Source organism: Acinonyx jubatus, chromosome D4, assembly GCF_027475565.1.
Source record: "Acinonyx jubatus isolate Ajub_Pintada_27869175 chromosome D4, VMU_Ajub_asm_v1.0, whole genome shotgun sequence".
Lineage (NCBI taxonomy): Eukaryota > Metazoa > Chordata > Mammalia > Carnivora > Felidae > Acinonyx > Acinonyx jubatus.
Genome location: NC_069391.1, coordinates 78,278,288 through 78,298,545, shown reverse-complemented (window position 1 = coordinate 78,298,545; position 20,258 = coordinate 78,278,288). Strand labels below are relative to the sequence as shown.

Here is a 20,258-nt window from a genome sequence, read left to right as displayed (position 1 = left end):
GCAAAAGAACAAAAGAGGATAGAAACCTCATGTGCTAGCTTTACAGAACCGCCAGAGGCCAAGACTGGTCCCCTCCTGGCAATGAGGCTCCATTTTTCAGCAGCCTCCGGCCCACAGACTCATTCAGCCTTCCTTTGATTCAAATGCCCTTTCGCCCAAAGGGCCAAGCCTGAGACCTTGATCTCCTTTGTTCTCTGTGGCCCTCAACTTTGGAGTGAGACAGGGTAGGACCCACCTTCTGCTCTGTTCAGTCCTAGGAAACCAAGAAGCTTCCATGGAAGCTGTGCAGCCTATGTGGAGGGTAGGAGTAGGGGCTGACTTCCATAAAGCTGCACACTCAGGCGTCCAGTCGCATTCATCCTCCACCCCCAGCCCCAGGGAAGAAATTTTCATATCCCATAAGAAGCAGCATCTGCTTGGCAAGCCTTGTGCCTGCCCTAGCGGGGTGCTTTTACCAGTTCTCACCAAGAAATCTGCCAGGACCCTATTCTTGTCCCCTTGGCCCCTAAAAATTCCTCTTTGAATCTGGTAGCATAGGACCAGGGGAGCAAACCTGAATTAGTGGTAAAGCAAATATAATCAGAGTACCCATCTTTCCTCCCATTTGACCCTCTCAAATTGTATAGGTGATTCCCTTGAGTCTTCTCTTTCTTAACACGAAGGAGAGAATCTCCCACCACCCCCAACCCTAAGAAGCAGCCCCACATGAAGATGTGGGTAGTATGGTTTGTTTGAACACTATAGTTACCCCAAAGGCCTCTTTTCTCCTCTCCAGACCTCCCCTAAAGGAGACCAGTTTGGAGGTGGTGGTGGGTCGTAGGGCTTCTCAGCAAGCCTTCTGGGCATTGTGGTTGGCCCGACTGCTGGTGGTCCACTGAACTTAGAAGGAAGGGTTCCTAGCACTCCCTTTGTTCTTAACTCTGGATTTAGTAGTCAATTCCCAGAAAATGGGACCCCACGTGGAGACCCACAGAGTCTCCATGAAAAAGTTTCAGAAGTGCTTTTAAACAAAACCATTTGTGATCACATGTGTGGCTCAGACTTTGTTTCCAATTATTAACTGCTTTCCTTGCTTCTCTATACAGTACCTCTGGGGTTTGCCATATGGCAGTTTACCTAGGAAAACAGTTCCCAGAGCTGAAGAGGCATCTGCGGCAAACTTCGGTGTGCTGTACGACTTCAACGTAAGTGTCTCCACATAGTTGTGTTGGTAGGGGGATGGATTTGTCCTTACTCTCTGAAGCCCCATGGCCTCCTCTTCTGGGGTAGACGAGGGTCTTAAGAGGTATGTCCCTGCCCCTTATTGAAAAAAATAATAAAGGAAGGAAGGAAGGAAGGAAGGAAGGAAGGAAGGAAGGAAGGATGGAAGGAAGGATGGAAGGAAGGAAGGGGGAAAAAGAGAAAGGAGGAAAGGGAGGGAGGGGGGTGGGAGGAATGAGAGGAAAGAAGGAAGGGAGAGAAAGAAAAAAAAAGAATAGGTTTAATAATATGATAATATGATTAAATGGGAATATAGATGACTGAATGAAGGTGAGCTCAGAGTTCAAAGACTTGAAACAAATATCTTTATCTCTGGCTTTGGAAAAGAACAAAGGAAGAATTTGCAAATGTGCTTTTTGAAAAATCTCATAGGATTCTTAGGGAATTAGAGCTTTGCTTCCTAAACAAGTCTATTTAGTATTATTCAATAGTCAATTCCAGACACAGCTAAATATTAAATACTAAACAGTACTAAATATTAACTGATAAATAATACTAAAATGAGTACCACACGATTGTGGTACCTGTATGAGCATGACTCCACTATAGTATGGGAGTAAGTTTCACTCTTTCAGCTGCCCTGGGTGAGGGTTATTGTTACGGCAGAGATTCATTTTTACCCATTGAAAAAATCATGTCAAGAGTTTGATTCAAGTCTGTGGCAACTATTAAATTTCACACATTTCTTTTCTAAATAGTGACCAGATTGGAGATGGTTGGAAGTGTAGAAGATAAGAAAGTAGCAAGGTGGAGATTGGGGAATTGATAATTCAAGGAATTTTTGGACAGTGGCAAATGAGGACAAGCTTTTATGTAACCTGGGGAGTCAAAGAAGGAGAGAAAAACAATGAACACTCTTCATGTTCGTAGTGCTGATAGGTATATTTCACAGATATTTTGAATTCTGTCCTCAAACTCCCCAAATTATGAGCTTCCTAAAGAGGGGATCCTATCTATTACACCTTCTTTGAAGCCCTTAATATGATACTCAACCAATAAAGTCTTCGTGAATCTTCTTGACTGACAACCCCAAGTAGAGGGATGATCTGTACAGCCCTGGAACCATAGAAATTAATTACATGAGCATTACCAGAAAATGTAAACTTTAAGAAAGGTTCCCAGTCTCTGAGGCTTATAAGCATAAGGCTTATAAGCATAAGGCTTATAAGCATCAGCAGGCCCAACTTTGTGGCATTTGGAATCTCCGATCATCCTTGTCAGTTGGACTTTTCATTTTCAATTCAGCGCTCATTTCTGGAATATAAACATGCACTGGTTTTACAAAGATAAATGTGACATGCTTCTCGGCCTCAGGGTACTCACGATAGTAGAAGATAGTTGGTCAACTAGTATACCACATGTTGTGTGTTAAGTTAGCAAAACGGAAAAAAGAAAAAGACAACGGGGGGGCCCCAAGGAAGTGATTGCTAGTTTTGCCTGGGAAGGTCTAGGATTTATGAAGGATATGGCGTCTGAGTTAGATTTTACTTCTTCTTGTGTATTTCTCCTTTCTGTTACCCTCCGTCTCTCTTCCTCCCTCTCTCTAGATTTCAAGTCGTTTCTTATTGTGTTCTCCTGAATCTGCTTTTCCTTCCCATTCTCATCTTCTGATTTAGCAAGATAATAAACTTCCGGTCTGGTTAGTAAGAGCCCAAACTAATAATATCATTGGCATGTTCTGATGTTTTAATCAAACCAGAGAAAAGAAGAACTGAAAGTCTGAACAAAAGCGTGTTTTGTTTGTGAACAAACATTCAATGAAGTTGAAGCACTTTTAAATTTGTCAACTAACTGAAACAAAAAAAGTTGGGGGAAAAAGTCCATTAGCGACGTGAAAGAGATTGATCAGCTGATTGGAAGACAAAGAGGAAGGTGGTTCTGAGGGTCAAACCAGAAGCTCTAACAGGTGAATACAGGAAAAGGCCAGGGGAGAGGGTTTGGGCAACACATAGGCTCGCCAAGATTTTCTTACTGCCCTTGACAGCTGTCTCATTTTCAGTTTGGTGAAATGCAATTTAGCAGCGGATAGAGGAAGACAGAAACCAGAGTATCCTATGATACTCATTTTCCTTTATAATCTAGGCCTGCCTGAAAACAGTTCTAAAGCAATAAGAGAATAGATTTAAAAAAGAGAGAGAATATAAATGGCCAAGAAAAAATATGAAAAGCCATTAAAGTGGCGTTATTCATTTGCAGCTTTTCTTAATTTTTCTGCATATGGTAACCACTCAGTTATTTGGCATGTATCATAAAATAAGGGATTTAAAATTTTTCTTACTTTGTTTAATGTTTATTTATGTTTGAGAGAGAGAGAGGGCAGGGGAGGGGCAGAGAGAGAGGGAGAGAGAGGATCTGAAGTGGGCTCCATGATGACAGCAGAGAGCCCATGTGGGGCTTACACTCACGAACCGTAGGATCATGACCTGAACTGAAGTTGGACCCCCTTAACCGAATGAGCCACCCAGTGTGGGGCACTCCCCACATAAGAGATTTTTAGAGATACAAGTGCTTTTAGACCTCTTCAGTCCCATGTTTCACATTATAAAGTTAGGGAAACTTTGAGTTATAGAAGCCTACTCAGGGTCTTATAGCTATTGAGTGGTTCCAAAAAACTAATTTTCCTGCATTGATTTCCAACAGCATTCTCACTTACTGTTTCTAGAACACAGATCGACTCCTTTCAGTGCCATAGCTATCTTACTGGGGAGGAGTTGAAACAGTTGGATCCCATTTTCACTTTTCATAATAAATACATAATTCCCAAATTAGCTTCCTAAGTAGAATAGTAGGTTCAATATTTACTCTTGCCCGAATTCTTTACTTGGTCCTCTGAACAATAGAGGTGCCCTCTCTGTATTATAAGATGATCTTCCTGGACAGCACAGTGTTCCATCTATCATGGCACCATGGAGGAAACCATCAACGAAACATCTTTGAGATTCCCTGAAAACTCAGAATTCTGCACTTCCAAAGAGCCCAGAGACTCAAGGAGGAAAAAAGACGTGTTTCAGGACTAAGGCAGAGTTAACAAATGCCCGAACGGTCTGATTAAGCCATGGGTTTGTCGCATCTAAGAAGCTTAGTGTGACCGCTTAGCTAAACAATTCCATATAGATGCAGGTGAAGAGAAACAGAAAAAGATTGATAGAATGCTGGGACAGAGATGCAAGCATGACCTCTAGTGGTAGAGGAGCTTATAGGATGGGAAGTGGGGTGGAGGTGGGGCAGTGGAGTTTCAGGTTGGAACCTTGGAACTTCCCTTCGGACCCTCCCCACTGAAGTATCTCCCTGGAGCTCAGTGCTCTGTCATTTGTAAACACATGTCATAACTCATCCACATTCACTTTAATAGGGGACAAATGCCATTTGGTATTTGCAAAGGTCGGCCAGTCTGACAGCTTTTCAAAGCCGTGCTTTACAAAGCACCATATTTTCGAGCCTTGTATTGAGTACCTAGTGGCGGGTCTTACCAACCTAGAGGGAAATATATTTTCTTAAAATAGTAAGAAATAGGGAGATTGTCTAATATGCGTGTTATGGATCGAATCAGCAGAAATGATATGATTTGAAGCAACAGAATTGGAAGAATGAGTTTAGGTCTAGAAGAAGAGGATGTCTTTGTTGTCAAATACTCAGAGACACAAGAATGATATCAGAGGGTGAGATCATTTGAGTTGTGGATAAAGGGAAAGGCACTCAGTTCTCCAGCTTGTGAACGTCTTGTACCTTGCGTGTGGATAAACGCGAGTCAACTTTGCGTCCCCCTTTTCAGCTGGTCGTCGTAGCTGTTGGTGGGGCGAGGCTCTAAAAGGGGCCCTAGAGAGGACATTTAGCACCTGTATGTGTTAAGCAGGTACCTATATTAAGTTTCATCTTCGTAACAACCCTTCAGGATGAAAATCAATAATCTTTTTATAGTTGAGGGAATTGGGACTCGGAGAGGTCGGTCAGTTTGCCAAAGATGACAAAGGTAATTAGAGGAGGTGCTGAAATTCAAAGTAAAATGTGGCTGACTTTAATGTCAAATCGTCAGTTTACTTCTAACACACCCCAAGCTGACTCCTTCTGCCCTGCCCACCTGTGCCACATCTCACCCTTGGAGTCTGTCCTCAAAGGAAACTGTCACAGACGTTCTGAATGTTCTCAAACAGCAGGTCCACTCCTTATTTTATGGGTATCAACAGGTTTTTTTTAAATAATAATCTTCCAGAGCGACGGCATCTCCCCTCAGTTCTCTTAAGTTCCTTCATGTCTTATGGTACTGACCACATTTACAAGAGGTATTTTTGTGATATACATATGGAATAACTCATCTTTTTTTAAGGGATGTTTTAGTAGTTCAAATACATCTTTACTTTCAGAGAGTGCCCCCTTTTTTATTGAGGTATAATTGACATACAACATTACCTTGGTTTCAGGTGTACAGCATAACGATTCAATATTTGGAGACATTGTGAAACGATCACCACAATAAGACTGGTTCACATCTGGCAACATACATAGCTACAGAATTCTTTTTTATTTTTTGAGATGAGAACCTTTAAGATTCACTGTCTTAGCAACTTTCAAATATGAAATGCAGTACTACAAACTATGGTCTGCGAGTTGTACATTGCACCCCCCACGACTTGTTTGTTTTATAACTGGAAATCTGTACATTGTCACTTCCTTCGCCCATCGTTCCCATCCCCAACTCTTGCCGCGGGCAACCACTGGTTTATTCTCTGTGTCTATGAGCTTGTTTTTTTGTTTAAGATTCCACATACAAGTGAGATTCGATGTTCTTTGTCTTTTTCCATCTGATGTATTTCACTTAGCATAATGCCCAACGTCTATGAATGTTGTTGCAGATGGCAAGATTTCCTCATTTTTATGGATGAATAATATATGCCAGCATGTATATGTCTGTATATATACACACCACATCTTCTTTATCCATTCCTCCATTCCTGACAGACACTCAGGTTGTTTCCGTGTCTTGGCTATTGTAAATAATGCTGCGGTGACATGGAGGTGCAGGTGTCTTTTGTCTTTTCAAGTTAGCGTTTTCATTTTCTTCAGATAAATCCAAAGCAGTGGATTACTGGATCATATGGCATTTCTATTTTTAATTTCTTGAGGAACCTCCATACTGGTTTCCATAGTGGCTGTACCAAGTTACATTCCCACAAACAGTGCACAAGGGTTTTTTTAGGGAGCCCTTTTGAAGGAGCAAGTCATTTTTGGCTTCCCAAGAAACACACACAAAAACAATATTAGATGCAGGAGATACCTGGAGGCAGGGTGGGAATACCTACAAACAAGAAAGGAGAGAGGAAGCATGAGTAGGTGGGGAAAGTGTCCAGATGGCAGAGCCAGCCTGACTCCTGAGAAGGGAGGGTGGGGGGGGGAACACTGAGTAGGAAGAATCTCAAGATTGCAGTACAGCTCTGGGAAAAAAGTCTTGACGAGGCTAATGGTGAATCTCCAAGCAAAGTCTGTCCATTGGAGGAACCCCATATCACTGGCTCTACTGTTTCTCACTATTCTCGGTCATGGGCTGGGGGCCACCTGGGAGGATGTAGTCTCAGGACGAGCACGTGATATTCCATTCTGGTTGATTCAAAGTGGTGGCATCTGGAGGCCATCTCCCAAAGGCTCTCTGAGTAGCACACCTGCATGGCTGCTGTCGGGGTCTGTGGGCTTGAATGTGTGACTTGGTTCCTCTACTTTAGGTCAGAAGTGTTGTTGTTGTTTCTCCTGCTGCTCTTACGTAGTTGCAACAAGCTTCAAGTACACCAGTATAACCTCTTTGCTTCAGCCCTTGTCTCAGCTTCACCCAGAGCTGGCTCAGCAAAGACCAGACCCCTAGATGATAAACATCTAGTGCCCTCACCGAGGGCAAAAGTAGGACCCCGAGACAGACTGCTAAGCCTCTTGGGACAAAACTAGGTTTGTAGCTTACCATGCTCATCAAGACAGAGGATAGTTCTCCCCTGCAATGGAAATCTTAAGAATGGAAGGGGCCAGGATCCTCTCCTCTGTACCCATAGTGAGACTCCTTAGAAGACTTCACTGAACAGGGTGGGTGCAGCTTAGCCAAGGGATGCCGGGGTTGGCAGCATCCAAAGGTTGTCCATCCCTGGCCGCCATATTTGCTTCATTTCCTCCGTGTCCAGCCCAGGTCCCTCTCAATAGGCTCATTAGGTTCCATTAACAGAAAAGCCATGTCAAATTCTGCTCTCACTCATAGTTTCTCTTGCTTCATAGGCCTCTTAATCTGCTACTCCTGGACTTCTTGATACACATTTATAGCTTGCGGTAGAAGAGATCCCAGGGTCTGCTTTTGGCTTTCTTGGGATCCTTTTGTTGTGTAGACTTGGAAAACTGATTCCTTCGGGTCTTCACTTCTATCAGTGTTTTTTTTAATTCAACAACAACTTCCAGTTTTCAACATCTCAAGTTGCACCTGGCCAAAGCAAAGCTGACTTTTCTTTTTGCAAAAATTTGGGATGCTTATGATCCTGATGTCATACTTACAACATGAAAATAGCATCTGTTCTTTGGATGTGGTCCCAGAACAAGTCTTCTTTTCATTAATTTAGTGAACATTTATTTAGTATTTGCCAGATGCCAGATAATGTGCCAGGTGCTAAGCAAAGGTGAGCAAAACCCAACAAGGTCTCTGCCCTTGGAAACTTAAAGTCTAGTCAAGTAGTGAGGTAATCACAAAAATAAATGTAATTGCAACTGTGCCAAGTAAGAAAGGTAAACAGTATTAAGCGAACATGAAGCAGGGATCCTGACCTAGTTCACAGCCTAAGAGAGGGAAGTAGAGGATGGCAGAATTTTTCTGAGAAAGAAACCCTTAAATTGGGCTCTGAAGAGTCAGTACAAGCTCCCAGTTTGAGAGAGCGGAGAGGCATTCTAGAAAATGAGGACAGCAAGTCAAAGGACCTATGGTGGGAGAAGATTGCCTCACTCAAGAGACTGACTGGAGGTTAGTGAAACTAGACTGTGAAAGGGCGTCAGGGTGGGGGGGGTTGGCCTTACAGAGATAGAAGGGGTATCAAGATGTGTGGAACTCTTTAGAATCTAGGTCATGATACTGTGTTTTTCTCAGAGCAGTTGAAAGTAGTTTTAGGGAGTGGTGGATGAGTAGTGGCATTATCTTGGAACTTAAAAAGGTGAACAGATCAGAGTGGAGGAAATTGAATATGAGGAGACCAAAAAGAGTCTAACGATATGTGAGCATATCATGTGTCGATAAATATCAGTAAGTGAGAGACTAAGATTGTTTGAAAGAGCTCAGTTTGCCTGGTAGGAATTTGTTGACCTCTGAATATTGGCTGTCAACTTAATAGATTAAAGGCTGAGCCATTGAGCCAGATTAGAACTTCACAATCCATTAAATTATATTCCATAACACAACCGAATGGCATCACATTTTGAGTCTGATACGTCTGCTGTGAAAATAGATTACTTAAAGTCACATTTGAAAACAATTCAGTAAAAACTCCATCCTATGTTCCAGCATCATGTATCTCCAATAAATATTATTCGCTTATGAATTGTACTTGAAATTAATTACATTCATTGATTTTGTTTTGTTCAGTTTTTAAGTTTATTTATTTAGTTTTGAGAGAGAGAGAGTTTGGAGGGGCAGAGAGAAAGAGAGAGAATCCTAAGCAGGCTCTGCACTGTCAGCAGAGAGCCCAATGTGGGCCTGAATTCACAAACCATGAGATCATGACCTGAGCCGAAATCAAGAGCTGGGCTGAGCCATCCAGGCGCCCCTACATCCATTGATCTTAAATGTTTGAAATAAAATATATGCTGCTCATATAGGATTGAAATTTTCTAAACTTCATTTTTTTTCAAGTAGTTTCTTATTTTCTCTACTTTTATTTTTGTATTTTCATTTGTTCAAAACTTCTTTTAAAATAGATAATAGTGAGGTGTCTGGGTGGCTCAGTCAGTTAAGCATCAGAACCCTATTTTGGCTCAAGTTATGATCTCATGGTTTGTGAGTTCAGGCCCTGCATCGGGCTCTGTGCTGGCAGCACGCACCCTGCTTGGGATTCTCTCTCTCTCTCTCTCTCTGTCTCTCTGTCTTTCTCTCTCTCTTCCTCTCTTTCTGCCCTTCCCCTCCCCCCAAAATAAATAAATAAGCTTAAAAAATAGATAATAATAAGGTAATTCCCACTATAGGCTGTGTCTGTATAATCAGACATATCTCTCTTCATATATGAATTTATGATGCTTCATTTTTCATTACTTGAAAGAATTAGTAGGCAGATTTAGAAGACTGGAAGTCAACTGAACAACAAAACCCCATAATATAATGCTTTTAATCTCCATCTTGTGAAACAAAAGACCATTTTTCTCATTTGGGATGAAAATATATGTAGAAGCTCATTTTATAGCACTGAGAATTTCTTATTTTACAAGAGTTTTAGACAATTAGTAGAGAAAATTAAGGAGTTTTGCCAATGTGAGTGTCTCTCAGACACTTTCTTGGTGTTTTGATTCATTGTTATCATCATGCTACGGTCTTGAATGATTGACCCTATTTTATTGAAACAGCTTCATCTCACTGAGGACTGTTAATGACCACCGGAAGCAATTTTTCTATTCAGTCGGTCATTCCACAAACATAAGTTGAATGTGAGATGCTGGAAATACATAGATAACTAATATATTTTCCCTGCCCACGGGGATCTTTTGGTTTAGTTGGATGTGCAAACAATTGTCATACACTGAGACAACCTCAAGCCAACAGACACATGTCCTAGGCACAGGGAGGCATAATGGAGGGAGGATTCTGTGTTACATTTCACTGGAGTTCAGTTTACTGGAGACTTGTGAAGCCCCAGAAAGCAATAACTCTATTTTTCCTCTGAGTTCTGAATGATTTGTCTGAGAGGGGAGGCAGATGGGCACCAAAATTTCACATTCATTACTAATAGAGACCAAGTTGGAGGGCTAATCTGGGACTCTTAGCCAAATGGTCTTGCTAATATGGGACTCCAAATCCATCTTACCCCGGGAAAGCTTATTTCCTACTGGAATAAAGTTATATTTGGGCTAAGCAAGTACAGCTAATTCATTCCAAAAGTATCAATTGGGGAAGTGACAACACCTCCCCTGGGACAAAGTGAGTAGAGGGGGTGGGGGCCCTGGCAAGTATTTCATCTAGCAAAGCTCTGTGCACCTGGAGGAAATGACCATTTTCCCCATAACAAGTTGCTCTGGTCTAGAGGTCAGTAAAAGCTTTACAGAGGTAGTTTAAACAGGTTTTAAATAAATAATAAGAATGAACTAGGCTCTGAAATGGGAAGGATAAGTGGGAACAGCATTCCAAGAGAGGAACCCACGTGCACAATGGCATGGAGGCAGTAAATAGTGCTCTGCACTCAATACCAAGGAGCGATTCAGCAAAGCTGGTATTCAGGGAGTAAGAGTAGCATACTTAAAGACGAGTGCGTCATACAAAAAAGGGATCCAATCAAGGAGGACGGTGTCATTAGGCGAAGGAGTCAGACTTGATTCTGTAGGTGGTGGAGAACACAAAGAATTTTGAAATAGGATGGAAATGTGGTCAGTTACCCTTTAGAAGATTCCTTGTGAGGGGCGCCTGGGTGGCTCAGTCGGTTGAGCGTCTGACTTCGGCTCAGGTCATGATCTCGCAGTGTGTGAGTTTGAGCGCCACATCGGGCTCTGTGCTGACGGCTCAGAGCCTGGAGCCTGCTTCAGATTCTGTGTCTCGCTCTCTCTCTGCCCCTCCCCTGCTCGTGCTCTGTCTTTCTCTGTCTCAAAAATAAATAAAAACATACAAAAATTTTTTAATAAAAAAAAAAGGTTCCTTTTGAATGTAGGATGGACTGGGTTGGACTTGACGTAAGATGGAGGTGGAGAGGCCTGTGAATGGCAGTGACGTATGGAGACGGCATCCGTATCACATAGGGTCATGAAGCTGAAACTACAGGACTTTGCTAGTCACTGCATGTGACTTATGGGTAAAGTGGGAAGATAATGGAAACATCCAAGTTTCTGACTGAGGTAACAGATGGACTGGTGGTGTCATTACCTGGGATAGGAGGAAGACGCCAGTTTGGGGGAACTTTTGAGTCCAAGGTGTCTGTGGGATATCCAAGTGAAATAAGATGTGTATTGGGCACTGGGCACAATGTCTAGAATTCCCAATATTAGTGTCAGTTGTGGACAATGACACAGAAAAGACAAATGGGAATGCTCTTTATGGAAGCCAGCAAAGCTAAAAATGCAGGGACACCTGGGTGGCTCAGTCGGTTAAGAGTCTGGCTTAACGGGTCAGGTTATGATCTTGCGGTTCATGGGTTTGAGCCCCGTGTCAGGCTATGTGCAGACAGCTCGGAGCCTGGACCCTACTTTGAATTCTGTGTCTCCCTCTCTCTATCTTCCCTCTCTGCTCACGCTGTCTCTGTTTCTCCCTCAAAAATAAACATTAAAAAAAATTTTTTTAATGCAGTGTAGAATCATGAAAAGAACTCCATCATGGGATTTTGACAGATTTGAGTTTGAATCCTGCTACTTACTACCTGAGAGACATTAGACAACCTCTCTGAGCCTCTTAATTGTCATATGTCAGAAAGTGGGATTAATGTCTAACTAGCAGGCTGGTGTGAAAAAATAAATGAGGTCATGTGTGTAAAGTGCTAGCACAATGCCCAGCACGTGGTAGATGTTTAATAAGCGTGTCTTTCCTTAAATGCCTATTCAGGGTACTTAACTCATGAAAATGCCCATTTCTTAAAGGGACAATGAAAGAAGAAGAGGGAGCCTGGACAGGGACAGCATGGTATTCATAAGCCAGAAAGGGACTCGGGGTACCGGTAAAGTCAGCTGTCTGGGAAGGAGGCAGAGGCACAAGGCACTGATACATGAATGGGCACTAAAATCAACTGTCTGCTTCCTGGCCTTTTGAGGACCCGAGTTTATGGACTACAGTCCTGGGACAGGTAGTTAATTCCAAATACTGAAAACTAGAAGTTCTGCTAAGGCTCAGCCCAATTTCCTCTTTGTAATCTACATGTGCCCTAGCTAAGAGCGCTGGAGTGTCAATTTTGTCTCTCTACATCAGGGTTGTAGCAAAAAGAAAGAAAACTCAGTGGCAAGCAGAGCATGAGGCAGAAGCTTGGTGAGTCTGGGTAGAGAGAAAGAACCAGGTCATGGGCCGGATCTCACCTAGGTGCCGGGCAGGCCGCCATCCTTGTGAAATTAGTGTTTTGTTTTGTTTTGGGTGTTGTTAGCATTCTCCTTGCTTCTGTCCACTTTATCAGATAATCAAGTGATGCCATGCTTGCAACTTTTTTGAAATGTTTATTTATGTATTTATTTTTGAGAGAGAGCACGAGCATGGAAGGCACAGGGGGAGAGAGAGAGAGAGAGAGAGAGAGGGAATCCCAAGCCGGCTTGGCACTCTCAGCATGGAGCCCAACGTGGGGCTCGAACCCACGAAACCATGAGATCATGACCTGAGCTGAAACCAAGAGTCGGATGCTCAACCAACTGAGCCACACAGGCACCCCCATACTTGCAACTTGCTTTAACACAAAAGTATAAATGGTAACAATACAGGGAATGGTAGAAATACCCCCCCCACCCCACACACACACACCTGGTGCCACTCTCCCTTCACATGTCTTCAGCAGGCATGGTCAGAAATCATATCTTCCCTTCCACTAGTTTTGACTTTAAGAATTTTTTTTTTCTTTTTCTTTTCTTTTCGTTTTTCTTCTTTCTGGTTTTTTTTTTTGTTTGTTTGTTTGTTTGTTTGTTTGTTTTTACAAAATAGTGGTCTGACGGTTACTACCAACTATAAAGAGTTGCTAAGGCCAGTGAAATTCATTTCCCATCCCAGGGATGCAATGTCATGTTTCCCAGTGGGTATTTATTTGTAGTCATGAGAAACACCAAAGGGGTGGAGCTCTAATGTAATTTCAGGTGACAGATCCTTACGAAGGGGATATTTTGCATGCAGAATGTTGTTGGGGGCATCCGCCATCCCCTTTAGGGATAGGTTACTCCATCAATGTATAGTATTGGGGAAATAGTAAATTCTCAGAGTTAGTTAGATAAACAAATACATGAGTTGATTCCTAGACCAGCTGCAGCATTCAAACAGAAATTAGAAGCTTAATAGACGATGTGCAAGCATAGAACCCAGAGTTGGATGGGAATGGTTCGTGCTCATTTGAAACTTGGCTCTGACTGTGGCTTCTCTGTCACAGATTTTGGGGTGGGAGAGTGCTCCCACAGGGAAAGCCATGCGCGCTGACATGGAAACTGAATAGAACTTTGGCTAGGCTAGGAGTCATTGCTATTTTAGTCACTTCCAGATGTCTGCCGTTGGAGTTTGAAGGGAAAAGGAAAGATGTGTGGAGTGTGGGGGGCCCACGGGGTGGAAGGGGAGGGTTGTTTAAAGTCACCCTTCAATATGCCACTAAGATGACTTGGAAAAAGCTTTTTAAATTTTGTTCTTCAATAGTACCTCTTTCATTTACATGCTTGGCTGCTTAGGTAGTGATAGGCAAATGGAAGAAACCTTTGTGAAATAATCAGGATTCCAAAGAAGAAGAAGAAAAAAAAACAACTACAAACCTTATGCCTTTTGCTTGCCATCTAATATTTATGAAGTGCCAGCCATTGAATGGTACATACACCAGAGGAGCCAGCTGCCCCTGTAGCTATTGTGCTAACCTAACAGGCTTCACCAGATGTTTGTTATGTATCCACTTTCGCCTTTCATGTTGTTTTGGAGGTGTTTTTTAATCCCAGTACTGTCATTATGAACTAGAAAAAGATGTCAGGTTGTGATGGTTAAGGACGTGAAGATGAGGCCCTTTGAAATCTTCAGAAGGGGTGTTCAGGTCCTTCTCCAGAGGTCCTGGCACCAACATGGATCCATCCAAGGGTGTAGGTCAAAAGGCCCGGCTAAGTTGGTAGGGTTTCTTGTTTCTTTGCATTGCTGGAAAGATATGGCCCTAGCGTGACACAAGGGGTGGAAAGCGAAGTGTGGGAGAAGCAGTACAGCACAGCAGTCATTAAGTATATGGATTTGAATCAGACCCAGTTCAAGTTCAGATGGTCACTTACTGGTTATGTAAGTGCTCACAAGCTACTTCACCTCTTTGTAGCTCAGTTTCTTGGGGCACCTGGGTGGCTTAGTCAGATGAGTGTCCAACTTTGGCTCAAGTCAAGGTCTCATGGTTTCTGATTTCAAGACCCACATCAGGCTCGCTGCTACCAGTGCGGAGCCCGCTTCAGATCCTCCGTCCCTCCCCCCTTCTCTCTGCCCTCCCCCACTCACACTCTGTCTCTCAAAAATAAATAAACATTAAAAAAAATAAAGCTCAGTTTCTTCGTCCCCAAAGTAGCAATAGGGCTATTGAGTCTTTGCTGGGTGGGAGAGTCATGGTAAATAACACCCCCTACCTTCTTTAACCAGGTTGTGAGATAACCAGAAATAAGACAAAGCCTTAGATGGGTGGAGGTCAACATGTCAGCTTTATTATTGCTAAGGCTGATTTTAAAGATGGTGACATCTGTTTATGGGCAAGTGTACTTCATAGCCAGAACTTTCTGCCCAGCAGCTCCAGAGCACCACAGGATGCCCCCTCCCGGGGTAGAGCACCACGTGTGCTGTCTCTGGATGGGGAAGAGAGGTGGCCTGCATCATCCCCATTTCTTCATCTATGCTCTGTTATCAGACTGGTTTCTCCACTCCCCGGGAGGAGAAGGAAGTAAGGGGGATCTGGGAGTGTTAACATTTACGGATCTTCCCCACATGGAAGGCAACACCAAGAGTGGAGGAAAACCATTGGCCCTAACCATAACAACGCCAGAGGGTTCTTTCGAGCATTCTGTGAGATGAGGAAATGCGTTTGGCAAATACTAAATGCTCAGCAAAAGTTATTGACTGGGAATGCCCGGGGGACTCAGTCAGCTAAGCATCCAACTCTTGATTTTGGCTCAGGTCGTGATCTCACAATTCCTGATACTGAGCCCCATGTTGGGCTCTGTGCTGACAGCACAGAGCCTGCTTGGATTCTCTGTCTCCCTCTCTCTCTGCCCCTTCCCTGCTCATGCTCTCTCTCCCAAAATAAGTGAATAAACTTAAAACTCAAATAGGTGAGAGGAAGCAGAGCCCTGAACTAGATGGGTATGAAACAAAAAGATATCATTGAACTAGGTGCAGAGATCCTGCCAGTGATTATTTTCCTGGCCTTATTTCTGGGTCTTGGGCAGTTGATCAGTCCCTCTCTATGTGGTTTCTTATCTTGGGCAGAGATTAGCCCATTTGCTTCCTCAATTTGAGGTTTCTACTGGTTCTTTCTTTTTTTTTATTATTCAAACAATTTTTTTTTAATGTTTATTTATTTTTGAGAGAGAGAGACACAGCGCGAGCGGGGGAAGAGCAGAGAGGGAGACACAGAATCCGAAGCAAGCTCCAGATTCCGAGTGTCAACATAGAGTCCAATGCAGGGCTTGAACTCATGAACCATGAGATCATGACCTGAGCCACAGTTGGATGCTTAACCGACGGAGCCACTCAGGCTCCCCTAGGTTTCTACTAGTTCTTTAGTCCCAGATTTTCTTTTGGGTCAGATTTCTTTTTTCTTGAGCTGAAAAAATGCAGACAACAGGCAGGGGTGGTGCAGGGAAGTCCTTCAGTTTTTACCTACGTCTCTCTCATTCCATGCTGACCCTCTTGGAAACTCATGAGCTCCTCTGAGATTTTTTGGCTATTTTTTTCCTATTTTTATTTTTTCCTATTTTTTTTTTTTCCTGCTAATTCTTACACAGTATTGGGACATAGACTTGCTACAAATTTTGAAAGCAATCATTATTCCAGATCTTTGTTGGCCTCTGTTTTGAGCCAGGCACGATCTTCGTTTAAGGCAATTTTCTAAATGGCTTCTCTTCAATCTTCCTCTGGGAATTGGCATCCAGGGGATTTCCTCCTCCTCCTCTCCCACCCTTGTTCCCCACTTCTCCTGTCTTCTTCAGTAATGGGCTTTCAAGTCCCTGGCTGCGGATAAATGATGTTAAAGGTAGCCAGTTGGACTTTCCAAGGTTCAAGGGTGACTCACTTGATCTCCAGAGGAAGCCTCTGGCAAGTGATTACTGTCTCACTTCACAAAACATAGAAATTTTAACTTCTTGCCACAGAAGTTAGAAGGAAGCTGGGGAAGTGTATATGCAGTGATACAGAAACACGCTTCAAAGCTGGGAGTGAAAAACATAGTGAATTCGAGGAGAGAAAGATGAACACCATGATAAAAGAAAGAGCATCAGAATATGCCAATGTTCTGAGTAGAAAGAGGGTCACTCAGGTAGCCTTGGGAGACGGCGATTCCAATTATCTGGCAGATAATCATAAGGAGAGAGCATGGCTTGGCGTGACTGAACATGCTTGCTATGGAAGAATGCTCTCATGGTCTTGATGCGTACAAGGCCATGCAGATCGGTTCCCATGACATCTCACCTGCTCTACAGGTTTGCTCAGTGTGAGCTGAGCCACTCACCGCCTCTGTAGTTCAAGAAGAAGCAATCTAACTGTGGCTCAGGTGACTGGAAGTGGACACCTGCCACCACACTTTGAGGAAGCACATCTCAGATCCTCCCCAAATGTGCAGCAGGCTCCTCACGTTGGAAATCTAATGACACCATGAAGTGTGTTTTGATGTTTCAATCAATGGGCATTTCACGGTAATGGCTCCACAGCTGAGCAAGCCTGTATTCGGTTAACAATTTGGCCTATTTAGAAGTCCCTGAACCTCGAGTAAATCAAGAGCCTTGCCAATCAACGTGGCAGTGGAGACATTTGCTCTACGAGGCAAAAACAATAGGGCTCAACTCCCAAGTTGGAAAATTCATGCCATTTTGCTGTTTCTCTTAAAAGTCGATCTTTTTTTCTTTGAGTTGTTCTTCATAACATCTGCTAAGTGGCTTTGTTGTTGGATTTTAGGGCTTGGCGCAATATTCCATCCTCTTTTATGGCTATTATGACAATAAACGAACAATTGGATGGATGAATTTCAGGCTGCCGCTCTCCTATTTTCTGGTGGGGATCATGAGCATTGGATACAGCTTTCTGGTTGTCCTTAAAGCGTAAGTTTTATTGGTCTCTTGGGAAGCAAGCAATGATGTCTAGAATCAAAGGGAAGAATTAATTTCAGAATTGGATATAATTCTTATTCTGTTTTATACCTAGAGGGTATTGAGTCGGTAAGAGATAAAATGTAGTTTTAATATCGACGCTACTGTTAGACTATGACATCCCCAGAACAAAAGGGGTGAACTCAAGTACAGGCCTTTGGATCACCTCACGGGGTTGCACACCTACCCTGCGTTTAAGCATCTTTTGAAGAGATTGCCTCTTTGGATTTCAAGGTATGGATCAATGTTGCAAGCAAGACAGGGAAACAGCTGCTGGCCCCTGTTTTTGTGTGCAGAGAAGTTTGCACGTTGCAGAATCAGCTCAATAGGCAGAAATCGTTGTTCTCTGTTCATTAAGCAAAACAAAACGAAACAAAAACAGAATAGTCATTCAACCAAAAAAAATCAGTTGTGTAAGACAGCAAAAACGAAGGGGCCCAATGCGACCATCATGATGAACTGCAGAATCATGGTTTATCTTGGAAGAACATTTATTAGAGCATGGAGAAGACTTTCATTGGAGAAGTGATAATGATGCCATTCATTTTCCCCCCTGCCTGCAATATATGTGTAACACCCTGTTCAAAGACATCGCAGAAACCGACTACAGCCATCTGGGGCTTTGAGCCATCTATGTAACCCTCCGGCTAATTCTCTGAGCTAGCTTAGAAGTCTCAAGACATCTCAATTAATGTCCTGGCCCTTTTATTTGACCATGAACAAGGTGAACTGGCCTTTTGTTTCATTGCAGGAAAGGACCTCTGCCTGAGGGTCCATGTCACCCTGTGCAGGAGCTCTCTGGAACGGTCCGTGACACGCTTTGTGCCTTGTCTGTCAAACTTACTGGTTCCACTGGAGAACACCATTCCTATTTAGTTTTCAAGTCCTGAGAGGACTTGAAGAAAGCCTTAATGTAGACCTCACTTCCAAATATTGATCTACCTGTCCAAATGCAATCAGAGATCCTAAGTGTAAGGTGTCTGTCTACCTAATAAAGTATTACCACATTCCAAAATCTATGCTATTTCTGGTCTTTTAACCATTCTGATTTGGAAAAATTAAAATCAGGGGCGCCAATTACATTCCAGAGATCTCAGGAGTATTGTTTCTATGTTGGTCCTTCAGTCAATTGCTAACTTGATTTCCCAAATCACAATTCATGTATTTATTCAGTTATTTAAAAATTGAGCAATTGTTACGGGCAATCTGGGTAGAGGGAGCTACTCAGTGCCTGAGGATTTAATGGTGAGCAAAATAAAGTTCTTGCTCTCGTGATGCTCAGTTGAAGTAACAGTCTGTAAACTAAGGAAAAAACAGAGGTTGTGGCCAATATACAGTTAACATGTATATTATATATATGGATATAATATATATGTTATCCTTTGCAGTCAAATATTTGCCTCAATTTCTTCTTTCTCAAGAATGTAATCCATGCTTTTTAGTATAGTATAGTGCTTACTATAATTCCCCCCCCCGCCCCATCTGTAATGGGCTTATCCTGTGAGCTTCTAGAGAGTTGCTTCCTACCTGCCTTTCAATCCCCTTTCCCTTCCTGACTTTTGATTTTAGCAGAGGCTACATTGTAGTGACCCTGTTGGCTAAGGATTTAGGGAAGCATTTATTTGATTTATTAAAAACCTTTGTATACATCCACAAAATGACCAAGTAACCTCAGCATGTAAACAGAGATATAAACTTGTCCAATGCAGGAAGTCCAGTATAAAACCCTGGACAAAGGCATTACAGCAACAGTTACTTACTACAACCTCTCACAAAGGGGGTGCCTCACAAAGGGGCACCTGGGGAGTTCAGTCATTAAACATTTGACTTTGGCTCAGGTCATGGTCTCATAGCTTGTGAGTTCAAGTCCCACATTGGATGAGCTTGAGCCCCACTTCAGGTGAACCCTGCTTCTCTCTCTGTCTTTCCTGGGTTTCTCTCTCTCTCTCTTTCTCTCTCTCTTTCTCTCTCTCTCTGCCCCTCACTCACTTGTGCCCTCCCTCCCTCTCTCTCAAAAAAAAAAAAAAAAAAGATACAACCTCTCAGAAAAGCCAATGATAGGTTAAGGTTGCTTCTCATAGAAACAGTAGTTCAAAACTATAGCTTTCTTGAAAAGGGAAGAATTTTCATAGGTATGTACACTTTTTCCCTCTACGGGCAAGGGATAGAGCTGTCCATGGAACGTTTTATAGATATCTGGGTTGCCTCTCAACAAAAATATGCTATAAGCAGTCTGTCTTTGGGATCTTTCCTTACTCCTTTCAGCATCCCACTCCCTTTCTTGTCGATTCCCGCACACTAGATGTTCCCGATTTGTTGGTGCAGCTCACGCTCCCTTATCTGGAAGGCTGTCTCAGCTACACAATTTTGCCAGTGAAGCTCCATTCAAAACTTAGATGTTCACCTGAGGCCCTGCCCTTTCCTCAGCGACAGCACAGAAATGGATAGTGGCATATTAATCAAACAAATAATTTTCTCTCTAGGTTAAACCATTGGGAATCTTTGATTTCAACACCTTTTGACCTTCAAAAAAGCATTTTATGCGATTCGACGGATCTCTTGGAGTCCTAGCTTGGGCACCAGAGGGACATCAGAGAACCTAAGCCTTTGACCTCCCTCTGTGGTTAACTGCTGAATAACGTCCAGCAAATCACTTCATAATGTAAACCCTTAGCTTCCCCATCTGTGAAAAAAGAATAATACTAACTACCTTGACCTTTTGCCCAGTTTTTGAGAATGGACAAATATGGTAATGTGCAAAACACAATTTTAAAGGATAAAATGATAGACTGATGAAAAGGATAATTGTTTTCAGG

At 42.7% G+C, this 20,258-nt stretch overlaps 1 protein-coding gene across 1 annotated transcript in view; it reads left to right on the top strand.

Annotated features, from left to right (window-relative positions):
• Nucleotides 1–20,258, top strand: part of TMC1 (transmembrane channel like 1) — a 139,840-nt gene that overhangs the window by 77,596 nt on the left and 41,986 nt on the right. The window contains exons 10-11 of the mRNA XM_053205273.1: nt 1,086–1,184; nt 17,252–17,394. Coding sequence (XP_053061248.1) covers nt 1,086–1,184; nt 17,252–17,394 — 242 coding nt within the window. The remainder of the gene's footprint in view (nt 1–1,085; nt 1,185–17,251; nt 17,395–20,258) is intronic.